We start from the raw sequence: 23,009 nt of genomic DNA, 5'->3' as shown, positions 1-23,009 counted from the left end.
TAGGAGGAGGGGAGGAGATGCACGGCAGAAGTCGCCATGACGGAGAAGAGGATGCAGGAGCCGCTGCCAGCTGCCCGATGCCAGCTGGCCGCCACCCGCCACCTAGATGGGGTAAGTGCTGTACCGACCGGCAGACCCTGTGCAAAAATCAACAATAAAAAAGCATAGGCTCACCCTTAAAAATACACACCCGATCCTTAATGGAGCATGCAGCTTGGCTGACCAGAAAAGGAGGGGCGGGGGGGGGGGCAAGCATTCCTGATGAACCCAGATGGTACCTCCTTATAGAAAGGCTTCCCTAGAAGGCTTGTAGGGAGGCTTACCTAATCCTCTGCAGGAGGGTCCTATAGAAAGGGCTCTCTGTTAATTATGTCTTGCATTATATGACAACATTATATAAGCACAAAAAACAATTAGGTATTTTGCAATGTTAAGTTACCAAAGGCTTTTGGTCCAGCAGTACTAGTGCTACTTCTGTTGCAGTGAAAGCTCAGATACATTTGGTCACTTTTTATATTGTTTTCGTGATCCATAGAAAGGGATATTTCTATTTCCTTTAAAAATAACCCCGAGGCATGGTTCATGCTAGTGTGATTTCAGATGCAATTTCAGTTGCATAGAATCGCATGGCAAGGAAAATCTCATTGTTTTCCATGGTGCCTGTCCAAACCAATGTGACTCCGTGTGGTGAGATTTTGGAAAAGGTTTCTGTACTCTTCTGGTGCAATTTACAGTGCAATTTGGCCCCATAGAATATACAGATCACATTGCAGTAATGTGAACCTAGCCTAAAGCAACTGGATGTTTAAAACAAATATACAATTGCATGTGCCTCAGATTTGATTACAGTTAAAGCTATACTAAAGCCTAGTACACATGGTCCGAATGTTGGCCAGCATTGTATGGCAGCCGGTACGACAAAAGCTGGCTGTTCGGTCGGCTTATATCGAAGGTTCATGACCGAAAAAGGTCTGACGACTGGCTCCCGATCAGTGCTGTTAGCCAATGGCTGACAGCGCTGACCTAGGTGTTCTAGTGGGAGGGCCGCCAGGTTTTTTTTCGTTCAACCCAGCTAGTGGTATGTACTAGGCTTAAGAACCAGCCACTTACTTAAATTGCAGCTAAATCTAAGAATCTGGTCTAGTCTCTTTACATTTTGGCTATTTAAAGCGTACAAGGCATTGGCTGATATAGGTCCCCTAGTCCATTTGATATGACTATGAAACATCTTGGGTAATGTACTGAAAAATTCCTAATATAATGTGAATAAAAACCCATCAATATTTTCATACAGTCAATGTAAGCCAGAAGCCATTTTTGTCAGTTACTAATAGACCCATAACTTGGCTTCAAGTTCTTCAGGATATTAAAAATGAAAAAATATCAAAAAGCACCTTTGACTTGGTTGTTGGTGCTCGAGAACTAAGGACTGCCTACTGATGCTTTTTCTTTAGGTGTTATAATAAAATGCATATCTTGTACCATCACACATAAAAGAAATCTTGGAAAACTGTAGTCTCCCCCTAAAATACTCCTAGCCTGGTTAGAAGCTGTAGCTATTAAAATAAAGGGAAGTTCAAAAGATTTAACTTACTCATTTACATCAAATACGTAGACTTCATGCCTCAAAGATTCCTTTACGTGAATCCTTTTGATGTGCAGCTTGCAGTCTAAAGAGTATTTACACAGGTATTACATTTACATATTCTATTTGCTAAAGTACGAGTAAATAATCACAATTTATTTTCTATGTAAAATAAAAGGGAAATGAAACGCACCATCTCTGCCGCTCATAGAAATGTCAGTCTGATGTACTTCTCCGAGCTCTACCGCGTCTAATACAGCTGTAAATGACTGTGAAGAAACAGCAGCATGTTGATTGTGAAGTCTAAATACCAAGAGGAACATGTGCATGTCTGGCTCACATCACAACATTTTAATTAAGCCCACCTTTAGATACAAGTAATTGAATGTAATGCATTTGCCACACATTGCCTCTCACAATGCCATACACAGCAAGTTGCTTCTTGCCCATGCAGGGGATCTCTGAGCATTTATAATCTTATTTAATGAGGAAAGAATACAATCACAGGCTCAAACAAGAGATGCAGCAAACAAATACCTCAATACAATCAATATTAAATATATTTCTCAGTGGGAAGTCGTGATAACGAATTAACAAATTATCTTATCCAGAATGGAGAGAGGTTTGATAACCTAGTGTGCAAAATTAGGCCTTGGCTAAATGTGCTACATTTTTAAAATTTGTTTGGCGTATGAGACTAGCCTCTTTTTGTAAATGTCTTAATCTGAAACACAACACTTGTAATGCGTAAAAATTAAGCAGATGTTTGAAAGAGTTTAATGACATGCTATTTAGGTGTTTATGCATGTAAAATATGCTAATATGTCTGACATGGTGTGCCAAAGCAGTACGCTGGTTGTTTGGCAGAGGAGAAAAAGGTTCTTCAGAAAGTTAAAGCCTAACTCCATGATTTGGTAAGCCTTAAATAGTTTGTTTGGACCAAGCTGATCCAAACTAGCTTTTACCTTCACTAACACATGCAGCTGTTGTAAGCACTCTATGAACTGTATGTAGCCTCAGCTTCATAAAATGTTTCTTGAAATGTTTGTTACACCAAAGCACTAGAACACTTTATAATTATGCACTGTTGTTAGGAATTACACCATATGTTGGTAATTTTGTTTTTTAATTAGGTAGGATCTGGTAGCGCTGCATTCATTTGGCCATTATATTTGTTTATGTAGCGTGTGAATCAAAGAGGAGTGCTGGCATACTTCGATAGTAGTTTATCACTCTATTAGCAGCACAGGACAATTTTATAATAAGGCTTTCAATTCAATTTTAAATCATTTCAGTTCAAGTCTTATTGATAATACCAATCAGAGGGCATGTTTCTGCACTGCAAAACTATGTGTTGAAAACAGACTAGTTATGGGAAACAACAGATGTTGTTGTAAGTACACATAAGCACCAAAGAGTATTAAAATCCTACATGTATCTGAACTCTTGTACTTTTGGGACCAGTGTGCGATGTCCCTGCCATCCAATCTATCCATGTTGGCCAGCCAGATTTCATAGTCAAGGTAATGAGTCAGTGCATAATTTTGTCATTAAAATAGGATTTGTAGCTGTTGTATGATTGAAAGAGTAGCTTCTTGGAAACTATTCTAATTTCAACCTACCAGAAGCTAAGTGGAAATAGATGTATTTTAAAGCAGAACTATCTACAAACAACTAGATACACATTAAAATACATGTGGGAGGAATTCTATATCTAACAATCATAGCCCTAACTCCCAGAACCACCGCTGATTCATGTCCTGGGTTCTCTTCCCACTAGTGTTGCCGCAACCAGGCAAATAACAACATTCACTCCTCTAGATCAGAAAACAGTCTAGGGTTGCCTTTTAAGGTTAATTACAGATTGACTTGGACAGAGCTTAGGGAAGCTGTGGGATACTCCAGAACACTGAACAACATTGAAAGGACACTCTTGCCGCTGCAGCTACGTCTCAGAACAGTCCCTTCAGCAGTAGGACATAAAGTGGACAATACTGGGGCACCATCAGCAATGTTTCAGGCCAGGCAAGCCTTAATGTTAGTGCACCAGTGGCAACAGCATCACCAGTCACTAGGACCCTATTATCAGGTCTGTACTGACTGTGTCCCTGGGACCTACAGTAGATGCCTCTTTCCAGACTCAAGCAGACAGTCTCCTCGTTGAATTTTCCAGAATGGATCTCCAGTGATACCCCTCGCTGAGACAAACAGAATCTTCAGCAGAACTATCTGGAAGGGCAACAGTCCTTCTGGCCTGGAACTTCTCCTCCTGGGGAAGAACCCTGCTCCCTGAGGCTCAGAACTATTTATGTACTTCCCCAGACACTATCTGGGACACTCCCCATTCAAGCTGCTCATTTGACACCCACTCCATTCTGGAAGCCTCCAGAAGACAGAGGGAAACAATCAAACGCACAGCCTACAGAGTCCAGAGCAGCCTAAAGCAATCACATGCTGCTCTGCTGATTACAGGGGAACCACAGAGATAAATTTGCCTAACAAAACCTAGAAGCCTATCTGGGAGGGTGCTACACAATTGATTTGTAATTCTGTTCAGCCAGACTTCAGCTTCACTTATTCTGTGAGACAGCATAGTCAGCTATCTGACTGCACTTTTCTGCACTGCAGGTAAAGCAACACAACTTGGTCAAGGACCTGCCTTAGCCTTTGATTGGATAGTAAAGAGCTCCTCCCTGTGTTCTTTTATCTTATCTTAAAAGCAGAACTCCGGGCAAAAACTTTTATACATTTTTTTTTTTTTGACAATTTCCTACCTTCACTGAATATGCCATTCATTTTCTTCTTAGCTCAGTAGTTTCCTCACAGTAGCCAGTCAACTTTCAAATAAAACCGTTACTTGGCAGAGATTTCCTGTTTGTTAGACCAGTGGCTGCTATTCCTCCAATTCCTTCAGCCACCGGTCTTGGCATGTCCAGTTGTAGCCCTATCTACAGGGAGCAGGGATGTATTTCTGTCTCTGCTCGCTGTAGTGGGGGGAGGGGACTCCGAGATCCCGGTCTGTACCGCCCATGGAGGTGGTACAGATCTTGTCCTAGTAATGACGGTGTTCTGCCGAGAAAGTTCCGCTCGGCGGATAAGGACCCCCCTCTACTGCGCAGGTGCTGCGCCTGCGCAGTAGGATCCGGCGGAAATAGCCGAAGATGAATAGGGGAAAATCAGCTGTACACGGCGCCTGTAAGAGGGCCCCTCGTGGGCTCGCTTCGCTCGCCACGCTTTGGGCACGGCCTCGCTTGACTCTTTTTTATTCCCCCTCTAGGTCCACTTGGATGGTGGGGAAGGAACCTGGACCCAGGGTGCAGGCGCCGTGTACAGCTGATTGTAGATTTTGTGCTTCGGCTATCTCCGGCGGCTGATAGTAGTTCGTATTGCGCAGGCGCTGCGCCTGCGCAGTACAGGGGGGGAACTTATCCGCCGAGGGAACTTTCTCGGCAAGACACCGGCCCCCACACATCCCCCGGCTCACTGGCTGCTCAGAAAGGCTGCCTCTGTTTCTAACCTGCTGCATGTAAAACAGTTTCACATGCAGCAGATAGCAAGGCTTGTAAGAGTGCTCAGTGTATGTGAAACTGTCAGGTAATTACATGCAGTGAGAAGATTGGCTGTCAAAACGAAGCGGTGTTGTTTGGGGCTCCTATCAAACACCTGTCAATGGGATGATGACTGGGCGGGCCTCTACATTTCTGTAGCACCACCCCCTTTCATAAGCAGCCCAGTCATTGGCTGATGTTTGATAGCTGCTCGGCTCCCGCCCACCCCTCGACATGACCGCTTCGTTTTGACAGCTGATCTTGTCACTTCAAGCAGTTATATTACCTGACAGTTTCACATACACTGAACGGCTCTTACTGCTGCACATAAACTCCCCCTCCTCTGTCAAATCAGTGCCGCCTATCAGTACCGCCTATCGGTGCCAATCAGTGACACACTGATTGGCACCAGTAGTCCCATCACTTCCACACTCTTGATGCCTGCTGCGTCACTCATTGTTACTTTAGCCCTATAATGTCAGTGATGCTAAATAAAAAGTGAATTCCGTCACCTCCAGCACTTCAGCTCAGATAAGGCAGAACTCCAGGCACATTGATTTTTGTCCCTTCTTGTGTGCAAAAAAAAAAAGGACCCTGCTTGCTTTGGGAAAACAGCAATGTAAATGGTAAATTGTGAAGTTGCTACCCTGTTTTTTTTTATTATAAAGTTCTACATAATTTGGGTATTATTGTTCTGTACTCTGTAACCAAAATTTTTTTAAAAATGGCATGGGGGTCCCCCTAAATTCCATAACAGGCCCTTCAGGTCTGGTATGGATATTAAGGGGAAGCCCACGCCAAAATTAAAAAAAAAATGGCCTGGGGGTCCCCCTCAAAATCCATACCAGACCCTTCAGGTCTGGTATGGATTTTAAGGAGAACCCCGCGCCAAAATTTTTTAAAAAATGGCATGGGGTCCCCCCAAAAATCCATACCAGACCCTTATCCGAGCATGCAACCTGGCAGGCTGCATGAAAAGAGGGGGGGACGAGAGAGCACCCCCCCACTTTTGATTTCTCCCATAGACTTTTAAAGGCGGGCGGGGTCACCCGTTACGTAACCACCTCTGACATCACGGGGAAAACCATAGGGAAGTCCCCGTCAAGTACCCGTGCGTCAGAGGGGGGCAGGGTCACCAGGTGGCCCCGCCCTCCGATATATAAGAAGTGTTAGAAGAAGAGAAGCATCACACAGCAGGAGCCTCCCATGGATGCGGAGCGGCCCAGGAACGAAGTGGGGAAGAAGATGCTGTGGAGGATGATGCCGGACGAGAACACCAGAGCAAGAAGCAGAGGATCGGAGGAAGAACCAGAGGAAGAAGAAGATGGAGGAAGAAACCGAAGGACCCCATTACCATTTCACACAGGGGGGAGGCGGGATCTGGGGGTCCCCTTGTTAAAGGGGGCTTCCAGATTCCGATAAGCTCCCCACCCGCAGACCCCCAAAACCACTGGCCAAGGGTTGTGGGGATGAGGCCCTTGTCCTCATCAACATGGGGACAAGGTGCTTTGGGGGGCTACCTCAAAGCACCCTCCCAATGTTGAGGGCATGTGGCCTGGTACGGTTCAGGAGGGGGGCGCTCTCTCGTCCCCCCCTCTTTTCCTGCGGCCTGCCAGGTTGCGTTCTCGGATAAGGGTCTGGTATGGATTTTTGGGGGGACCCCATGCCATTTTTTTAAATTTTGGCACGGGGTTCCCCTTAAAATCCATACCAGACCTGAAGGGACTGGTATGAATTTTGAGGGGGACCCCCATGCCATTTTTTTTTTTTAATTTTGGTGCGGGGTTCCCCTTAATATCCATTCCAGACCTGAAGGGCCTAGTATGGAATTTAGGGGGACCCCCACGCCATTTAAAAAAAAAATTTGGGTTCAGGGTTCCCCTGTGGGGAAATCCCATGCCGTTTTTATCAATGAACTTTTATGTGTATTGTAGGACCGACAATTCATTAATAGCCGCGAGTAGTTTTAAATGACTTTTTTTCCTTTGAAATTTCATTTTGCTGTCAGACTGTTCTAAACACGGGAAACATGCGACCCTTTACAGGCATACTATAGACACCCCCCATGTATGAAATTTAAAGGAACATTACACATTTATTGTTTCACTTTAAGCATTATTAAAATCACTGCTCCTGAAAAAACGGCCATTTTTAAAACTTCTTTTTGCATTGATACATGTCCCCTGGGGCAGGACCCATGTCCCCAAACACTTTTTATGACAATACCATGCATATAAGCCTTTTGATTTCTCCCATAGACTTTTAAAGGGTGTTCTGCGGCTTTCGAATTTCCTGCGAACACCCCAAATTGTTCGCTGTTCGGCGAACTGGCGAACAGCCGATGTTCGAGTCGAATATGAGCTCGACTTGAACTCGAAGCTCATCCCTGCTTGGTGACACTGTACTATTCAAGCTGGCCCTATTAGGAGTGGTCTTATTTGTAGTACTTTTTTGTCCTATTATTTTTTCTATTTTTTTTTTAGCTACAAGGTAGATTTTTGATTGAGGGTTTAAGTTCTCCTTGGTGAATATATGCTCCCATGCTCACCTCAGGGGACATTTCTGGGACTTGTTATTACCTGTTTCCTGTTTTTGTAAGTTGATCCCTACAGCAAGAATCTGTTAACCATGTTTGTACCAATATATACATATTTTAGGGTTATGGGGTCAGATATCTGTGTAGCACCCTGATGTTTAGGCAGGGTTGCTAGTAAATTTACCTGTCAGGTATAGTTGCCTTGGTCAATTGATAGGCGATCCATTGATACCACCCTAATTCTGGAATTGCTGCACTTCTCTCTTTTGTCACTAGATGGCCGGGTATCTGGTGGCATTAGATAAGACAAGGGCATTGCAAGGACAGATTAGGAACAGATGGGGTGTCTCAGCCAATGGGCAGGGATTTTCTTGGGTCCCTTGGCCTGCTGGGAGAGCCTATTTATTTGGGTGAGGTCAGGTGATTGGGTTTCTGTGCCACCTGGATGGCTGTCTGGGTGGAGGTGTGTTGTATTGTCCCGGGCTGCTAGGCCAGAACCTGAGGCATTTCCCGGGGACATCTGGCTGCTAGGCTGTCTGAGAGCCTATCCAGAAGCAAGAGAGCAGCACAGGGTTGGGACTGCGACTTGCAGTCCAAACGGAAGTGACAGTTCTGCCGACCGGAAAACCTGTCGTGGTCAGAGGTAGAGGGGAAGCTGTCACCACTAATGGACCATCCACCTTGTTACCAGGGACCACTGTGAGTAGCTGAAGCAAGTACCAGAGCAGTATTCTCACCAACCGGGGACGGTGAAGAATTGGGAAAGTTCAGCAGGTATCAAGCCAGGGAGTCAGCCAGCGGAAGTGATGCTTGCAGAGAAGTCTTGTGTGCCAAGCCAGGGACTTAGCAGGCCAGTGTAGTGACACTTGAGGAGTATCTGTGAGTGCCAAGCTAGGAGGATACTCAATGTGAAGATCGGAAGAGCTCAGGAGATCCAGTGGCAGTGGATCAGCGGGTCTAAGTGATAGACTGGGAGCTCAGTTGACTAAAGGTCTAAAAAGGAGATTGTGAAGGGTGTGAAAAAGTTTATTACAACCTTTGTTAGAAACTGTTCAAGATTTGTTGCCATAGGAGACAGCGTGTCTACACATGCAGATGTGGCATCCAGCTGGGTGCTTCTGCCTGCATGGCTGTCTACCTATAGAAGTCTCTGAGTCTGCTAATTAACATTGCAACTACAAAAGGGTGTCCTGGCCCTAACCCCCTCTTCCACAGTTGTGTTTAAGAGAAAATAAATCTCTTTGCATTCAAGAAGTGTCTGGCGCCCATTAATCTACCTTGCATTGCACCCTCCATGCCTCGTAACCCCCTCTACACAGAAGGATGACAGCTGTCCCTAACTCTGGAGGTCATCATTAGGCCTGGAAAGGCTTGGGACTTGGCTACATCTGTACATTTTTTATGCTGTTTTTTTCATTTTGCATGGTTCTTGAAGAAGCGGTCTATTTCCACAAAACATGACAAGGATCTAAGAGACATCATGTAGGTTCACAGAATACACAGACTTCTGTGAATGACCAAGTGGAGAGGATAGCTGACAACTAGCGTTTGCAACTATGACACCCACAGCTCTCAAATCCAGGGTAGGCTTGAAGAACAGCATTAGCTGTGCTATCCAACATCTTTGTATATGATAAAGATGTAGAATAAATTAAGGAAGAACATTAAAGTGGAACTGCAGGCTGCTCACATAATTTGTAATAAAAAAACATCTTTGCCATTCTGATGCTTCCCTCCAAGCACTTTGCATATTATTTTATACATACTGTGATCCTGTACTTGCCAAATATGCTGCAGAAATCTCCCTCCACTGAATCTGGCTGCAACCATTTTAACTGTGGGCAGGTGAAAATGCTACCTGTTCACTTCCTTGATTTACACAGACACACAAAGGCACACCTCCAGCTCTGCAGCTCTGATTGGCCCTTCTATGACTCATCCCCCCTCCCTTCCTGGCAAACTCTCACGAGAGTGAGAGAGCTGTGCATAATGTCATAAGCCTAGGCTTTTACCAGACAAGAAACAGACAAGTGGGCTGTATAAGGTATTTACTGGCAGAAAAAAAAGTTTTACTATCCAAAGTTAAAACAACGAGGGCAGAAGATTTAATAGATGGAAAGTTGAAAAAATGACTGAAGTTCCGCTTTAATTTAATGTTAAGCAGATGAAATACAGAAGGTTTGGATTACTTTTTAGTTGTGGTTACAAATTTGCATAGCATGGCTTTAAGTTGCTATATGTTTGTTCTCTTTTAAAATAGATGTACTTGCTTTCATAAACCAGAGAGAATGGTATATCAGTAATACTATTGGTCTCTCATAAACATTATTACATTCTGTTTACTACAGAATACACTCATATCTACAATATCATCAAATCATGTGTAATCTGGCTTACCTCATCTCCATTTTCATCTAGCGTACTTTGCCATTTTAGGTATCTGTGTCCTGTGTCTCCATGTTTTCCATGCACACAAATACCAATATTTAGTTGGTCTTTTTGCTCCAGCAGGCCAGTGGAATATAAAGTGATGTGATATGTAGCCGCTACAAATACAAGTAACAGTCATTTTTTTTTTCAAACATTGCTTAATATATCTTTAAAATTGTAACACTTTTCTGGAGTGCTAGTGAGGAAAATAAAGAGTACATCGGTTGTAAATATGATACACCTCCTCCATGATGTTTTGTCTTAGGATAACTTCCAACCTTCTTTAAACCACATTTCTTGGCTCATGGCAGTGGGTATAATTACCTAACAGCTTCTTCTGTTAGGTGATTATACCCACTGGCATGAAACAAAATAAAGATTTATATATATATATATATATATATATATATATAAAAAAGAAATATTTGTGATTGTGTTTACATATACTTTAACCCCTTCCCACCCCCACTCTGTATATAAACATCAGCAGCAAGATGCCTTGTGCTGAGGATACATTTGTAAACATCTTCTCTTTGACAGCTAGCAGCTGTCACATTGGCAGGAGACACCTGCATCCTTGCAACCAATACACTCCTGCGTAAAATCATACACCCCATGTGCTGGAGTCTAATACAGTTTCATTTTTAAAGTTTTTGTAAAGGCAGAAGGTTCTTTACCTTAAAGCGGAGTTCCAACCTAAACATTTTTTTTGCATTAAGACTCCTTTTAACCTATAAACTAACATTTGGAGGAATTTTGTTTTGTATACTTACCCTAAACGCCCTGTTGCTATGAAGTCTTCGTAATCTGCCACTTCCAGGTCCGCGGAGCTCTTCGTGACTTCCTCCCTCACATCATTTTCCATCATTTCCCAGGAGTCTGTGGGCAGTACTGTGATAAAAAATCACTACAGCCGCCGGTGCCCAGCATGCACCTCTCCAAATCTAATCCAGGAAGCGATCTGGATTGGGCTTCACATGCCCACAATCATGATGGCAACGGCCACAAATGGAGGGAGAGACTATTGCAGTAAGAAATTTATATTTTACTGAAATCAATCATACTACTTTTTTTTATTAAATTAGTAATAATGCTAGGATCAATTAAAAAAATTTTTTTTTTCGCCGGAACTTCGCTTTAATGCATTTTTAAGGGGAAAAAAACCCCTTCTGTTATCAGCTCTCTCACCCCAGTCCCCACTAAATACTTACCTGAGCCCAGGGCCAGACTGGGTATACCGGACTACCGGTATACTGTGACATTTCCCGGTAGGCTGCCTGCCCTGGGGCCGCTTTGGGCGAAGCTTTGGCTGCCTGCAGCATTCCCCTCCCTCCTCCCCTTCCTCCTCCACTACATGTCACACACAGCAGTCAGAGCAGAGTGTGAAAAGTTTGGCTGCGCTGTGATAAAAGTCCCGCCCTCAGCTCGTGCGATAGACAGAACACTCTGTCTATCACACGAGCTGGTCTAGGAGGAGGGCGGGACTTTTAGCACAGCATAGCCAAACTTTTCACACTGAATTCCGAGACACAGCGGGGGATGCCTGCTGTGTGTAATCCAGGCACTGACCGTAGTGAGGCTACAATTATGGGCACGGTGAGGCTACAATTATGGGCACGGTGAGGCTGCAATTATGGGCACGGTGAGGCTGCAATTATGGGCATGGTAAGACTGCAATTATGGGCACAATAAGGCTGTGATTAGGGGCACGGTGAGGCTGCGATTATTGGCACTGTAAGGCTGTGATTATGGGCACTGTAAGGCTGTGATTATGGCCATGGTAAGGCTGCAATTATGGGCACAGTAATGCTGCAATTATTGACACAGTGAGGCTGCAATTTTAGGCATGGTGAGGCTGCAATTATGAGCACTGTAAGGCTGCAATTATGGGCACTGAAAGGCTGCGATTATGGGCACGGTTAGGCTGGGATTATGGGCACGGTATTGCTGCAATTATGGGCATGGTAAGGCTGCAATTATGGACATGGTGAGGCTCTGATTATGGGCACAGTGAGGCTGCAATTATGGGCACAGTAAGGCTGCAATTATGGGCACGGTGAGGCTGCAATGATGGACACAGTAAGGCTGCAATGATGGGCACGGTAAGGCTGCAATGATGGGCACGGTGAGGCTGAAATGATGGGCACAGTAAGGCTGCAATGATGGGCACGGTAAGGCTGCAATGATGGGCACTGTGAGGCTGCATTGATGGGTACAGTGAGGCTGCAATGATGGGCACAGTAAGGCTGCAATGGTAGGCACAGTGAGGCTGCATTGATGGGCACAGTGAGGCTGCCATGATGGACACCGTGAGGCTGCATTGATGGGTACAGTGAGGCTGTATTGATGGGTACAGTGAGGCTGCAATGATGGGTACAGTGAGGCTGCAATGATGGGTACAGTGAGGCTGCATTGATGGGCACAGCGAGGCTGCATTGACGGACACAGCGAGGCTGCATTGACGGACACAGCGAGGCTGCATTGACAGACACAGTGAGGCTGCATTTGATGGGCACTGGTGATGCTGCATTGATCTCTTGTACCATGTCTGCAGTCTCTGACATTTCCTGTACCATACTCGCAGCCTCTGACATCTTGACATCATCTGTACCATGCCCACAGCCTCTGACATCTCCTGTACCATGCCTGCAGCCTCTGCCATCTTGACATCTCCTGTACCATGCCCATAGCCTCTGACATCTCCTGTACCATGCCCGCAGCCTCTGACATCTTGACATCTTCTGTACCGTGCCCACAGCCTCTGACATCTCCTGTACCATGCCTGCAGCCTCTGCCATCTTGACATCTCCTGTACTATGCCCATAGCCTCTGACATCTCCTGTACCATGCCCGCAGTCTTTGACATCTTGACATCTTCTGTACCATGCCCACAGCCTCTGACATCTCCTGTACCATGCCGGCAGCCTCTGACATCTCCTGTACCATGCCCACAGCCTCTGACATCTTGACATCTTCTGTACCATGCCCATAGCCTCTGACATCTCCTGTACCATGCCCGCAGCCTCTGACATCTTGACATCTCCTGTACCATGCTCACAGCCTCAGACATCTCCTGTACCATGCCCGCAGCCTCTGACATCTCCTGTATCATGTATGCAACCTCTGACCATCTCCTGTACTATGCCTGCAGCCTTTAACCATCTCTTATATCATGTCCGCAAACTCTGACCATCTCTTGTCCTTATATCATGTCTGCAGTCTCTGAGGGAGTCTGGAGAGGGGTAAAAAATGGGAGCACCGCCGAGGTGGGGGTCATGGGAGAAGTCAGACTTGTGTGGACTGTGAAGAGGAGACTATAGGAAAACCAGAGCCACCAAGCTGGAGCCAACTGACTGATCCCTGCAAGGTGCACCTGAGAGGAGGTCAGTGACAGTGCCGCCAGGCCAATCTGGGGGGGGGGGTCACTGATTTAAGGGGGGAGTGAATACAATAATGTAAGGGGGCACTGATATAAAGGTTTCCCCCTTATATCAGTACGACACTCTCCCTTACCTTAGCGTATTCGTTCTGCAGAAGGTCGTCTCTGGTCATCAGAGTCCCCCCACATTCCCAGAATCCCAGGTGTCCCTCTTGATGATTGCTCCACTTTTATCACTTTTAAGTGGAATTTGATGATATATATATATATATATATATATATATATATATATATATATATATATCCCTAGCCCTATGTGCTTTCATATCCGTCTATTTATATATAATACGCTCTTCAAATGTGCTTTAAAATGCATGGTTTTCCCTTTCATGAGCAAGAAAATAATGACGTTATGATTTTGGGCTGGTATAATAATGCTATGGGGCTGGTATGACATTTTTTCCAGGGCTGGTTTTTATTCCCAGTCCGGCCCTGCCTGAGCCTGATCTTGATCCAGTGCTGTGTCCGAGAGCAACAGTGCTGCGCTCTCTCTCTCTCTCTCTCTCTCTCTCTCTCTCTCTCTCTCTCTCTCTCTCTCCTCACTAAACAAGGAGGCTACTGCTGCTGTCAATCAAATCCTATGGGGGGTGGCAAGGTCAAGCTGCACTGTATATGTCAATAGATGCACACAGTCTCACTCAGGATTTAGGCTGCATGAGGGCACTCAGAAGGAAGGAGGGCCAGGAGTGCTGCCTGGGGACCCCAGAAGAGGATGTTCAGGGCTTCTGTGCAAAACCATTGTAATAAGCATGTAAGTATAACATGTTTGTTAGTTTAAAAAAATCCCTTTCACTTTAAGATTAAAAAAATAAATGAATGTAATGTTGCATTTGTGTATGCTAACAATGGTTTTAGTGTATTTTTATTGAAAATGTAGATTTAATAAACATTTGCATAGCTGTCATGGGGCATAAAAAATCTGTAGGACCATCGTTTAATTCTACAGGTATTGTGTTTTCAGAAAATATATGGGCTGGGAGGAGGGATGGTTTACTAAATTTAAAGCTGTAAGTGAAAAATAGCAAAAAAAGTAAAAAATAGCAAAGGCTCAGCCACCTGAAGTGAAAAATGAAAGACTTGGTTGGCAGAGAAAGGGTTAATACCAGTCTAATGGAGAGAGAATCAAGCCACGGATTTACTCTTTTATTGAGAGTTCACAGAAAGGGGGTGGAACATGCAAAGGTGTGCAGGAACACTGAAAACTGCCAGGTGGAAGTCAGGGATTATGGGACAGATACATCGTTGTCAAAAGTATTGGGACGCCTGCCTTTACACGCACATCAACTTTATTGGCATCCCAGTTTTAGTCCATACGGTTCAATATTGAGTTGGCCCACCCTTTGCAGCTATAACAGCTTCAACTCTTCTGGGAAGGCTGTCCACAAGGTTTAGGAGTGAGTTTATGGGAATGTTTGACCATTCTACCAGAAGCGCATTTATGAGGTCAGGCACTGATGTTGGATGAGAAGGCCTGGCTCACTGTCTCCGCTCTAATTCATCCCAAATGTGTTCTATTGGGTTGAAGTCAGGACTCTGTTCAGGCCAGTCAAGTTCCTTCACTCCAAACTCACTCATCTATGTCTTTATGGATCTAGCTTCGTGCACTGGTGCACAGTCATGTTGGAACAGGAAGGGGCCACCCCCAAACTGTTCCCACAAAGTTGGGAGCAAGAAATTGTCCAAAATGTCTTGGTATGCTGACGCCTTAAGAGTTCCCTTCACTGAAACTAAGGGGCCAAGCCCAACCCCTGAAAAACAACCCCACACCATAATCCTGCCTCCACTAAATGATTTGGACCAGTGCACAAAGCAAGGTCTATAAAGATATGGATGAGCGAGTTTGGGGTGGAGGAGCTTGGCTGGCCTGCACAGAGTCCCGACCTGACAATATACTGTATCTTGTTTTAGGATCATCTAAGCCATTTAGGAGGCCTGGGGATATCTTAGCCACCCAGCCTCCACCTACAGTATAGATAAAATATACTTTTGGGCATATTGGTGCTTAACAAAAATCATAAAGGGGTTGCATATACTTTCACTGGAACTGAAATAATCTAACAGAGCCAATGTGTGAGTAAAATGCTTTTCAACCAGCCCAAGATAATGTATCCGGGGTTTGTGATGATTGTGTATGTGAATCACATAAATTGTAGTTGTAATTCTCATAAAATGCTTGTCGCGATCCAGCAGCAAGTCTCATGAGCCAGCATAATAATATTACAGGAAGGCAATTGATTTCATTACATTATTTTTAATCTTTTTATTTCTTGAATTCTAGTGAAATCTCATTTTTCCTTGGGACCTTTTTTAACACTGCTAGCTTCACGTGTGATGATGACCCTTGCAAAAGCCAAACTGCATTACTATGGTTACTGAATATAACTGTTCATTGTCCTATAATATTAAAGGGAACCTGTAGTGCTTTATTATATTTTTCGATGTTAGTTTATTAATTGTTTTTAGTCAATCAACAGCCAGCAGTTCTTTACTTTTATATTCTAGCAAATTTCTGTATGGTACTGTCTCAGAGTCCACACCAGAAAGGTTAGTAAGAACCTTTAGTAAGAATTAGGGAGTAGGTTAAGGTTTATGTTGTGGTTAATCTTAGGACTAGAGAGTTCATTGTACAGTTAAGTTAATTGTTAAAGTGATATCAAAGTAGTTTTTTTTTTGTTTAAAAATAACAAGCATGTTATACTTACCTGCTCTGTGCGGTGGTTTTGCACAGAGCCGCCAAGATCCTTGTCTTCTTGGGTCCCTCCCCGGCGTTCTCCTGGCCCCTCCCTCCTGCCGAGTGAACCCACAGCAAGCAGCTTGTTATGGGGGCACCCGAGCTGAGTGCTGCTCTGTGTGTCCATTCAGACACAGAGCATGGCTTGGCCCCACCCCTCTCTTTCCTCATTGGCTCACTGACTTTGTATGACAGCAGCAGGAGCCAATGGCTCCAGTTGCTGCATCTCAGCCAATGAGTAGCTAGAGACATGGGAGAGCCTCAGCTTTTGTGCACATCCCTGGATGGAGATGGGGCTTAGGTAACTATTAGAGCCCATTCACACAGGGGCAACTTTGAATCAGACTTTAAGTCGCCCCTAGTCTCCTCAAGTCGCACTACATGAAAAAATCAATGTAAATGAATAGATGCATCTTAATGCACACTACTGCAGTCGCTCCGACTTCAGAAAAGGTTCCTGTACTACTTCAATCCGACTAGAAAGTGACTTGTACCCATTGATTTCAATGGAAGTTGCCTCCAAGTCTGACCACTGTTCATACTGAGGCAACTTTACAAGAAGCAGAAAGTAATTTACTCCACTAAACAGCCAGCCCCCTCCTTCTCACACACAGCTAATAAGCTCTGATTGGCCACTTGTAAAGTTCCCTGTCCTGGAGGTGACTTCAAGTTGTGTTGTAGGTTGCCCCAAGTCGTGCTGTGATTCATACTCAAGTCGTGTCCAAGTTGCCTCCCAAAGTTGCGCTGGAAGTCGTGTTGCCCCTTGTGAATGGGCTCTTAGGTGGAGCTGAGGGAGGAGCTGCACACTGAAGGTTTTTCACCTTCATGCACAGAATGCATGAAGGTAAAAAACCTTCAGAATTTACAACCACTTTAAGTTTAGTAAAAATAATAGTTAGAAATAGGTTAGGTATGAAGGGTTATTGTTTTAGTTATATTGGATGTTAGTAGATAACCTTTAAAAGGTCAAATGTTAACCTTTAGGATTAAGAAAAAGTTACATTTAAGGGGTCGGTTTATAAAGGTTTTCACACAAAATTCACCCAACTTTCACCCAAGATTTACACACATTTTGCTAACTGGATTCAATTAATGTATGAATCTTGTGTAAAAACATAAATAAATAGACCCTTAAGTGTTGGTGGGTAGGTTAAATGGTAAGGGTCAATATCATGGGTTAGTTTAGGAGTTAAAGCAGATCTAGTGGTCAAACAAAAACCACTGTGAGCAGGTGGGCTCTTTATTGCAGAAGAAACATGCATTGTCTCTTTTGCAATAAAATAAATGTACCTGCCTGTTCTCAATCATATTTTGATTGTATACTGAGCTGTTTACTAGGTGGCAGCACACGCGCAATCTCTCTAAGGCTCTACAGCAGGAGTCTCCAAACTTTCTAAACAAAGGGCCGGTTTACTATCCTTCAGACTTTAGAGGGCCAGTGGAAGTAGAAAATGTCCTGGCATTTGTAACAATGTCCAATCCTGTCTCATCAGTGTGAGGAATAGAGCCCCATCATTGGCGTATTTGGGAGGAATAGATCATCAACATTGCTGTCAGTGTAAAGAATAGCGAATAGTGTAATAGTGTAAAGAATAGTGCCCTATTGTTGGCATCAGTTGGAGGAATAGTGCCCCATCATTGGCATGAGAGGGAGGAATAGTGCCACATCATTCATGTCAGTGGAAAGAATAGTACCCCATCACTGGTGACGATGGAAGTAATAGTGCCGTATTACTGGTGTCAGTGGGAGGAATAGGGCCCCGTCATTGGCATCAGTGGGAGGAATAGTTTTCTATCATTGGCATCAGTGGAAGGAATAGTGTCCCCTTATCATCGTCAGTGGAAAGAATAGTGCCCCATCATTGGCATCAGTGGGAGGAATAGTTTTCTATCATTGGCATCAGTGGAAGGAATAGTGTCCCCTTATTATCGTCAGTGGAAAGAATAGTGCCCCATCATTGGCATCAGTGGGAGGAATAGTTTTCTATCATTGGCATCAGTGGAAGGAATAGTGTCCCCTTATTATCGTCAGTGGAAAGAATAGTGCCCCATCATTAGCATCAGTGGGAGGAACAGTGCCCCATCATTGGAGTAAGTATGAGGAATAGTGCCCCATCATGGTAGTCAGTGGGAGGAATAGTGCTCCATCATTAGCTTCAGTGGGAGGAATAGTGCCCATCATTGGTATTAATGGAAGGAATAGTGTCCCCTCATTGCTATCAGGGCCAGAAAAAGGCAAGCAATGGCTGAATCCTGCCCCCTGACTGCAGTTTGTAGTCCACTGTTCTATTGTAGCAGAGAATAGAAGAAATTAACAATCCAGTAAACAGTACATTACACAAACAGCTATTGTGCCTTGAAAAAGTATTAATACCCCTTGAAATTTTCCACATTTTGCAAAGTTACAACCAAAAACGTAAATGTATTTTATTGGGATTTTATGTTATAGACCAATACAAAGTTGCACATAATTGTGAAGTGGAAGGAAAATGATAAATGGTTTTCAAAATTTTTTACAAATAAATATCTGCAAAGTATGTCGTGCATTTGTATTCAGCCCCCCTGAGTCAATACTTTGTAGAGCCACCTTTCATTGCAATTACAGCTGCATTTTTTTTTGGGGATGTCTCTACCAGCTTTGCACATCTAGAGTGACATTTCTGCCCATTTTTCTTTGCAAAATTGCTCAAGCTCTGCCAGATTGGATGGAGAGCGTCTGTGAACAGTAATTTTCAAGTCTTGCTACAGATTCTCAATTGGATTTGGGTCTGAACTTTGACTGGGCCATTGTAACACATGGATATGCTTTGATCAAACCATTCCATTGTAACTCTGGCTGTATGTTTGGGTTGTCCATCTTTCCATCAACTCTGACCAGCTTCCCTGTCCCTGCTTATGAAAAGCATCCCTACAGCATCCCTACAACACCATGTTTCACAGTGGGGATGGTGTGTTTAGGGTGATGTGCGGTGTTAGTTTTCTGCCGCACATAGCATTTTGCTTTTAGGCCAAAAAGTTAAATTTTCACTTTCTTTCAACAATGGCTTTTTTCTTGCCACTTTTCCATAAAGGCCAGATTTGTGGAGTGTACGACTAATAGTTGTCCTGTGGACAGATTCTCCCACCTGAGGTGTGGATATCTGCAGCTCCCCCAGAGTTACCATGGGCCTCTTGGCTGCTTCTCTGATTATTGCTCTCCTTGGCCAGCCTGTCAGTTTAGGTGGACGGCCATATCTTAGTAGGTTTTTAGTTGTGCCATACTCTTTCCATTTTCGAATGTTGGATTGAACAGTGCTCTGTGAAATGTTCAAAGCTTGGGATATTTTCTTTTAACCTAACCCTGCTTTAAACTTCTCTACAACCTTATCCCTGACCTGTTTGGTGTGTTCCCTGGCCTTCATGATGCTGTTTGTTCACTAAGGTTGTCTATCAAACCTCTGAGGGCTTCACAGAACAGCTGTATTTATACTGAGATCAAATCATACACAGATGGACTCTATTTACTAATTAGGTGACTACTGAAGGCAATTGGTTCCACTAGACTTTAGTTAGGGGTATCAGGCTAAAGGGGCTGAATACAAATGCACGCCACACTTTTCACATATTTATTTGTAACAAATTTTGAAAAACATTTATCATTTTCCTTCCACTTGACTATTATGTTACGCTTTGTGTTGGTCTATCACATAAAATCCCAATAAAATACATTTATGTTTTTGGTTGTAACATGACAAAATGTGTAAAATTTCAAGGGGTATGAATACTTTTTCAAGGCACTGTACTTGGGCTTTTTCCTCATAGACAGCATCCCTCACAGGGAAGTGCAGGGTAGGTTTGGTAACACAGAGTAACAGCTGGTGGCAGGGCCGGCCGGGACAAGGTTTAAATCCTTAAACCCTATGCTGTTCACACTCACACATTATATACGGTGTTTCTGGCAGCAGTAATAATTTAATAACAACACATTAAAATCTTACATTGGGCCAGGGGAATTTCGTGGCTAAGTCCCTGATCCCTGATCAGAGATGTATCAGTGTGCAGTTGATCTTTAGGAAAAAATAAGAACATTCTTACTCATAAACTGGAACTAAGGAATGATTGTCAGCTACATGTTGTACTCCGAAGGCATTGGCATTGTTCAGCCAGTGCTTGTATATTAGTGATGTATGGAGAAGCTCACTGACAGGTGTGAGTGTATCTTCCTAAGACAAACACTCTTGAGGCTTTGACTTTCATGGATATCAAATCAATAGTGTTCATCAAAGCTCACAGCTGCCACTCAATGGAAAGAGTTGATCTCCTGGTTTATGAAACTTTCATAGGCTGAGCAGTGACAGTTTTCCATTAAAAGTTTCTACCGCACACATTGATTTGTATCATGTGCCTAGCTTTTCTTTGCTTATCGTTTTGATGTAATATCCTCTCAGACGCAAGTCAAGAGATCTTCTAATAGATGTCCTTTATTAATCAATTTGCTTTTCTCTTCACTTTCTCTTATCAAACACTGAAACTTTTGTTGTGCGCATTTTACTAATGAAAAGCAAAAATGTAAACAACGGGTTGGTCCTACTAATCTGTTCCGGGTATACCTGTCTCTCTTGGGTGATTTTTCCATTTATTTTACGTTACAGAGAATTGGAGAGAACAAGTGACTTTCAGCTTGCCACAACAGGAGGGGTGAAACTTCATAGCAGGAGATGGCAGAACTAAGAATACCAACTGAGAGACCATAAAGCTGGAGTTCAGAGACAAGCGATATGCCGGTGGGTGATTCAAATGGCGTCCATAAAAGAAACTATAAATGTCAGATTTGAGAGGATAAACAATTTAAATATTACAATGGTAAAATTATTTAGTAAGGCAGCTGTCATCGATTAGAAAGCTACTTTTGACCAGGACTACACTTTTCTTTGAGTCATTGTGCTCAATATCACTATTTGTTTGAGGTATTTCATTACACAGCACAAGTGGGTTGCTGATAGTGGCCACAGATTAGTAGATCTCAGCAGCATCTATCTATTGTGGTTTCTCTATCAGTAACCATAAAGCAGTGGAGCCATATAAGAAATACCGGCCCATTAGTACAAAAATATGTAATCAGTGCTCATTTGGTGTTAAGGGCTGGGTGCATGTGTATAGGCATTGATTGGGTGCATACTTTCCCCAGAAGGAGCAAAAAGTCAGCAGTTTGGATGGCTGCCCAAACGGCCAAAGTTTGGTCTGAACTTGTGGGTGGACCGAACCTGGAGCTCATCCCTACCCCAGAAGTTCCCTGTTATTTTGCAGAGGGAATTCCAGACAAGAGGTACATTTTTCAAGGGTACAGCTTAGGCACAATTAGCATTTCTGGATGTTCCCTATAATTTTGCAAATATTTACTTTTTGAGTTTAGTTCCATTTTTTTTTTTTTTTTTTAGAAAAAGGACAGAGACAAGAAAAACATATACAATGACAAAACATGATAGGATGAAACATCCAAAAATTGAGTAAAGTAGTACATCAAAATCATAATACAGGTTCCAAAAATATCTATCAAGGTGACCAACAGTGTTCCAAGCAGAGAATTAAATATAATAAAGACATCAACCTTATGGCATGAATAGTATAATTTCGGAGAGTCATCTGACCCCTGGAGTTTAACTTTAAAGATAGCCATGCCAATCTGGCTTATTGTTTCCCTTTACGAGAAAAGAAGCAGTGAACCAGACAGCTGGAGGAGTCATCCAAAAGCAAAGGTATAAGGGAAAAGGGATAATATTAAGATAGTGCCAAGTGTTTTTTGCCTTTTAGATATTCACTGAGCTGTACTTGCATATGCAGCTCACTTTTCTGAGTGACTTCAGCAGCTAGACCATAGGTGTGCGCAGCCTATTGCATTAGGGTGTGCACCCCAAAGCTCAAACACATACTACCGATCACTCACGATGAAAGGGAAGGGGCTGGTAAGTTACATATTTACAGAGCCCTTCCCCTACTCATCCTAAAACATCCCCACAGCAACAGCCGGAGGGAGAGGAGAGTTGGGAAGCTGGCAGCACTGCGAGAGGAAGGAGGGGGGAGCCAGGGCAGTAGGGGGATCTGTGCTGCACATTGTGATTAGGGTGTGCCTGGGCACACCTGGCACACCCTGTGCGCACGCCTATGAGCTAGACACTAAAGTGACTATCCTCATTAGCTAGGTTAACGTTTGCATACAAATGACAGGCTCCTTTATCTCTAATAATGAGTGGATCTGTCTTTCAGACACAAAGGTTTGTTTACTAAAGGCAAATAGTCGCTCACTTTGCAAGGGATGTTACACTTTGCAAAGGTATTTTCTCCAGTAGTGAAAATTCACTTTGCAAAGAATACCCAATCATGTGCAAAAAAAATAAATAAAAATAAACGCACACATTTTTGCTTGCAGATAATTGGATGATGGAAGTCAGTGGAGCTTCATCTAATTCACTAAGCTCTGGGAAAATTCCCTCGTAACTCCACTGTGTAGGTTAACACAAGTATAGACACATCTGCTCAAATCTGTACATAATGCTCTCTGCCTTCCTTGGGCCTCCCACCCATGACAAATCCACTTTTCTTTCAAGATCTTTAAAAAAAAAAAAAAACAGGTCCTTTTTTTTCCAACCTTCCCTTCTGATGCTTAGTTTTAATGCACTCCCTCCTTTGCCTTCTCACTTCCAACACTTGCTCTCTCCTTTCCTATACCCCAACCCTTGGTTCTAAAACACACTCCCTGCTCA

General features: G+C 43.5%; 1 protein-coding gene across 4 annotated transcripts in view; it reads right to left on the bottom strand.

Annotated features, from left to right (window-relative positions):
• RP1 (RP1 axonemal microtubule associated) overlaps window positions 1-23,009 on the bottom strand; it is a 580,110-nt gene that overhangs the window by 36,886 nt on the left and 520,215 nt on the right. For all 4 annotated transcript variants that reach the window (XM_073631609.1, XM_073631611.1, XM_073631610.1 and 1 more), the window contains 3 exons: window positions 10,067-10,215; window positions 1,779-1,854; window positions 1,595-1,670 (listed from right to left, as the gene is read on the bottom strand). In XM_073631609.1, coding sequence (XP_073487710.1) covers window positions 1,595-1,670; window positions 1,779-1,854; window positions 10,067-10,215 — 301 coding nt within the window. The remainder of the gene's footprint in view (window positions 1-1,594; window positions 1,671-1,778; window positions 1,855-10,066; window positions 10,216-23,009) is intronic.

This window comes from Aquarana catesbeiana, linkage group LG05 (genome assembly GCF_042186555.1).
Source record: "Aquarana catesbeiana isolate 2022-GZ linkage group LG05, ASM4218655v1, whole genome shotgun sequence".
In the NCBI taxonomy this organism is placed as follows: domain Eukaryota; kingdom Metazoa; phylum Chordata; class Amphibia; order Anura; family Ranidae; genus Aquarana; species Aquarana catesbeiana.
This window is presented reverse-complemented; position numbering and strand designations above follow the sequence as displayed.